At 50.2% G+C, this 5,605-nt stretch overlaps 1 protein-coding gene across 1 annotated transcript; it reads right to left on the minus strand.

Annotated features, from left to right (window-relative positions):
• Positions 1-535: 535 nt before the first annotated feature.
• On the minus strand, positions 536-1,005 carry LOC147998671 (double homeobox protein 4C-like). Its single transcript, XM_087598759.1, has 2 exons — positions 788-1,005; positions 536-707 (listed from the first exon to the last, which is right to left on the minus strand). The coding sequence occupies exons 1-2, from the start codon at positions 1,003-1,005 to the stop codon at positions 536-538; spliced, it is 390 nt and encodes a 129-aa protein (XP_087454885.1).
• Between the last annotated feature and the right edge of the window lie 4,600 nt (positions 1,006-5,605).

The following is a 5,605-nucleotide window of genomic DNA, read 5'->3' on the forward strand; positions in this document are numbered from 1 at the left end:
TGCATCCCTGAGTGAGAGCCTGTTCTTGGCCTTGTCCTTCAGGCTGTGCCCATTGTGGTAGCTGAGGCTCTCTGGAGAAATTGGTTGGGTCACTATAACTCGAGGATTCCTTGGAAACACAGTCCGTGGCAGCCAGTTGCAAGATGGTTTCCTGGACAAACTCGTGCTCCTTGCCACCAGAATTTCCATCAAGATGCACAGGGAATGGCCTGCCACCCTCCACTTGGTCTTCTTCCAGCAGTTCATCAAGGAGGAGTTCCAGAGGTCCTGCCTCGTATGCTTGAGTCGCTGTCTGTGATTGGCCTCGTCCTTCGGGCAGTGCCATTTGGGGTTGCTGGGACTCTTTGTGGAAGTAGGGCTGGTCGCTGGAGCTCGAGTTCTCCATGCCCACACCTCCTGAGATAGCCATCGATAACAGGTTGTCCTGTGCTGCTTCATCCCTGCCACTGAGACCTCCAGTTGCCACATCCTGCACTTGTGAAGCAGGCACATCTTGATCTGGAGCGCGGGCTTGCCGCGCTCTTCTGTTCTGAAATCATATGTGGATCGTGTACTCAGACAAACCTGTCCTCTGGCCCAGCTGCTCCCTGGTAGGAAAGCCTGGCAACGGATTCCTCTCAAAGGCTTGCACTAGGATACTGCGCTGTTGCAAGGTGAGTCGAGTGCGAGGCCTTCTGCTGTCCGAGGGCATGCTGCTACCTTGTGACCTGGAGCCAAACCATTCCTCGAGCTGTTGGGAGGCTAGCGGAATGGAGCCTCTGCTGGACCGCTTTGGGCCGTGCCTCACCTCTCCAGTGCGACTCCTTCGGTTCTGAAACCACACTCGGATGCGGGACGAAGGGAGCTGTATTTGCCTGGCCAGTTCCTGCCTGTCCCAGAGCTCGGGTATTGGTTCTTGCCTAAAGCTGATAGCAGGGCCTTCTTTTGCCAGGCCTGCCAAACCGTCTTCCTGCGCCGGGATTCCCCCAGCATACAGCTGTTATCCACATTGCTTCCAGCTTCCATGCTCCTAAGGATTCGATGCCAGGAGACCTAAAGCTGGAGAATATAGTCAGGACCGCTCCAGATCAAGCGCAAGCTTCTGCAAATGCCACCCTTAGAGCTGGGACCCCTGCCCGTAAATACCTTTGCCTCAGCACCCGAAGCTCTGCCCACTCAAAAGGAGCCGTGGGCTACAGTCGTACTCCAGACCCTTGAATCAAGGTCATGCCACGACCCCTTACACCTGCCACGCCTCCCACCTGAGAACAGGAGACCCGGAACAAGACCTCAAGAAACCTATCAGACTCAGCAAAGTCTCTCCCAAAGTCTCGCAGTCCCTTGCATGCCATTCTGGACACAGAACAAGGAAGCACAAAAAATGTCCTAGGAATCAACCATCCAGCAGACAGATCATCCAAGGAGGGAGCACCATAGGTCCTTTCTGGCTTTGGGCAGAGTATCCAGGAAATCGTGGAGGTGGTAAGCAGGCTTCAGAAGAGGAAGGCTGAGTGAAGTGTGCCTTAGGTGGTATCACTAGCCAAGTGGAATCCGTGCTGATCTCATCCCATCTGGATCCACACAGGTTGGAAAGAGAAGACCCCCCAACTGAGGATCCCAACCACTTGTCCTGAGACCCAAGGACATCACTTCCAGGAGTCATGCAAATCATGGCACTTCTTTCATGCTTGTTGGGCTAGCTGGTAGTTGGGAGCAACAGAACTCTATTAAAGCAAGGGAAGAATATAGCACATGCAGAAAGAAAGTCTTTTACATAGGCAAATAGCCCAAAAACCACAATAGTTCATGTAGAGATTCGGGAACGCACATTCATGCATTTCCTGTAAGAACAGTTGAGCCAGATTTTCAGGAATTCTCACAATTAACATGGTCCATGCAAAAACAGGCACAAACACACACAGACACACACACACACACACACACACACATGCAAACACACACACATACCCATACAAATAACACAAATAGAAATACCACACACACAACAAAGCACACACACAGACACACACAAACATACACACATACACACAAATAACACAAATACAAATAACACACACAACACAAGCAGACACACACAGGCACTCACACACGAACATGCAAACACACACACATATAACACGAATACAAATAACACACACATACACACACACAAACAAACACACACACTAACACATACACACACACAAGCATACACAAAAACCCGGCCAGCAGTCCTGACCTGTGAATGTGGAACAAAAGACCGAAAACCTGTGTTGAAAGAATTGTATAAGCCCTATGCTCCTTGAGGAAATGTGGCTGCATGCACCCAAGGCCAACTGCCTACCTCTAGGCAATTGCAGTCTTCAGGTGGGTGCAGAGGGACCTCACATTAGGGAATGCAGGGCCGTGCTAGGCTTGGGAAACTCAAGGTTAAAAGACGGATACGGGAGATTGTGGGAAACACCGCACTGTGGGAGGAGGAAGGTATTCGGCTTGTCTGATTGAATCAGTGTCAATCCTGGAATGAATTGTTCACGATACTTTGGTTGCACTCCATTTCCAGGATGATGTTTATTTACAGTTTTGTGGCCTTACACACATTCTTCTTTAAGTTGACATTTTCCCCGCTTATTTGCTTTAGCAAACACTGCCATGTCTGCATTGAACACTGATCAGCTTTCCTTGTTATTTCCCTTTCAGACCTCTCATCCCGCCTCACTGCCTTCCAAAGTCTTACCACCCTTTCAATTGGAAAGCTCATGCCTAAACCAAACAGCCTTTCAACCACCCATACAAACACACAAGCAAACAAGCGAGCAAGCAAACAAACCAACAATGCAAATCTTTATTGAATACAATGGTAAGTAGAACAGAGCAAGACAAAACAAAACAAAAGTAAACTAAACAAATGTGCCAGGAGTACATATAGAATGGGTGGATTGTTAGTCATCTCACAGCTAAGCATAAGGCATTGGTAAGAAGAGCTACAGTTCTTAGTCCCAAGGAAGAAGTGTTCATAACTCCTTCCTGGTTTAGTGTCCTGAGATGTGTAGCCTACCTGGTGACCCATGAGATTTCCTGGAATCTGATGGAGCCAGTCCAATGTTGTGTTCTATCAGTTGGGCTTTTCATTAGGCCTCCTTGTTGTTTTAGGAGTCCCTGGTGATCTGCCCTCTGCCCCTTCAGCAGAAACCCATTCTGAGAGTCCATTTCCTCGTCTCAGGGCCCTCAGGTAGGCACTCCACATGGAAAACCCCCGTGCATTTCCTCCTTCTAGTAAGCAAGATGCTTTGCATCGAAATCAGCCACTGTCATAGGGGTTTTGATGCATTAACTTTTTGGGCTGTCAACATTCTCAAGTGTGGATTGCAGGTGTCTTCTGGATAGGAGCTTCCAGGCTGGGACTCAGAGAATATCCAGCAGAGCCTCATAATCTTCTTGAGAGAGAGGCAGCTCAGGTGTTGCATCCATTTGCTGCCCTGCACCTTCCAGATATACAGAGCCTGGGGAGTGCTTCTCCACTCGAACTTCCATCAGCAGTTGATCCAGGAAGAATTCCAGGACGCCCGTGTTGCATCCCTGAGTGAGAGCCTGTTCTTGGCCTTGTCCTTCAGGCTGTGCCCATTGTGGTAGCTGAGGCTCTCTGGAGAAATTGGTTGGGTCACTATAACTCGAGGATTCCTTGGAAACACAGTCCGTGGCAGCCAGTTGCAAGATGGTTTCCTGGACAAACTCGTGCTCCTTGCCACCAGAATTTCCATCAAGATGCACAGGGAATGGCCTGCCACCCTCCACTTGGTCTTCTTCCAGCAGTTCATCAAGGAGGAGTTCCAGAGGTCCTGCCTCGTATGCTTGAGTCGCTGTCTGTGATTGGCCTCGTCCTTCGGGCAGTGCCATTTGGGGTTGCTGGGACTCTTTGTGGAAGTAGGGCTGGTCGCTGGAGCTCGAGTTCTCCATGCCCACACCTCCTGAGATAGCCATCGATAACAGGTTGTCCTGTGCTGCTTCATCCCTGCCACTGAGACCTCCAGTTGCCACATCCTGCACTTGTGAAGCAGGCACATCTTGATCTGGAGCGCGGGCTTGCCGCGCTCTTCTGTTCTGAAATCATATGTGGATCGTGTACTCAGACAAACCTGTCCTCTGGCCCAGCTGCTCCCTGGTAGCAAAGCCTGGCAACGGATTCCTCTCAAAGGCTTGCACTAGGATACTGCGCTGTTGCAAGGTGAGTCGAGTGCGAGGCCTCTGCTGTCCGAGGGCATGCTGCTACCTTGTGACCTGGAGCCAAACCCTTCCTCGAGCTGTTGGGAGGCTAGCGGAATGGAGCCTCTGCTGGACCGCTTTGGGCCGTGCCTCACCTCTCCAGTGCGACTCCTTCGGTTCTGAAACCACACTCGGATGCGGGACGAAGGGAGCTGTATTTGCCTGGCCAGTTCCTGCCTGTCCCAGAGCTCGGGTATTGGTTCTTGCCTAAAGCTGATAGCAGGGCCTTCTTTTGCCAGGCCTGCCAAACCGTCTTCCTGCGCCGGGATTCCCCCAGCATACAGCTGTTATCCACATTGCTTCCAGCTTCCATGCTCCTAAGGATTCGATGCCAGGAGACCTAAAGCTGGAGAATATAGTCAGGACCGCTCCAGATCAAGCGCAAGCTTCTGCAAATGCCACCCTTAGAGCTGGGACCCCTGCCCGTAAATACCTTTGCCTCAGCACCCGAAGCTCTGCCCACTCAAAAGGAGCCGTGGGCTACAGTCGTACTCCAGACCCTTGAATCAAGGTCATGCCACGACCCCTTACACCTGCCACGCCTCCCACCTGAGAACAGGAGACCCAGAACAAGACCTCAAGAAACCTATCAGACTCAGCAAAGTCTCTCCCAAAGTCTCGCAGTCCCTTGCATGCCATTCTGGACACAGAACAAGGAAGCACAAAAAATGTCCTAGGAATCAACCATCCAGCAGACAGATCATCCAAGGAGGGAGCACCATAGGTCCTTTCTGGCTTTGGGCAGAGTATCCAGGAAATCGTGGAGGTGGTAAGCAGGCTTCAGAAGAGGAAGGCTGAGTGAAGTGTGCCTTAGGTGGTATCACTAGCCAAGTGGAATCCGTGCTGATCTCATCCCATCTGGATCCACACAGGTTGGAAAGAGAAGACCCCCCAACTGAGGATCCCAACCACTTGTCCTGAGACCCAAGGACATCACTTCCAGGAGTCATGCAAATCATGGCACTTCTTTCATGCTTGTTGGGCTAGCTGGTAGTTGGGAGCAACAGAACTCTATTAAAGCAAGGGAAGAATATAGCACATGCAGAAAGAAAGTCTTTTACATAGGCAAATAGCCCAAAAACCACAATAGTTCATGTAGAGATTCGGGAACGCACATTCATGCATTTCCTGTAAGAACAGTTGAGCCAGATTTTCAGGAATTCTCACAATTAACATGGTCCATGCAAAAACAGGCACAAACACACACAGACACACACACACACACACACACACATGCAAACACACACACATACCCATACAAATAACACAAATAGAAATACCACACACACAACAAAGCACACACACAGACACACACAAACATACACACATACACACAAATAACACAAATACAAATAACACACAC

Source organism: Rattus norvegicus, chromosome 20 (genome assembly GCF_021556685.1).
Source record: "Rattus norvegicus strain SHRSP/BbbUtx chromosome 20, alternate assembly SHRSP_T2T, whole genome shotgun sequence".
Classification (NCBI taxonomy): Eukaryota; Metazoa; Chordata; class Mammalia; order Rodentia; family Muridae; genus Rattus; species Rattus norvegicus.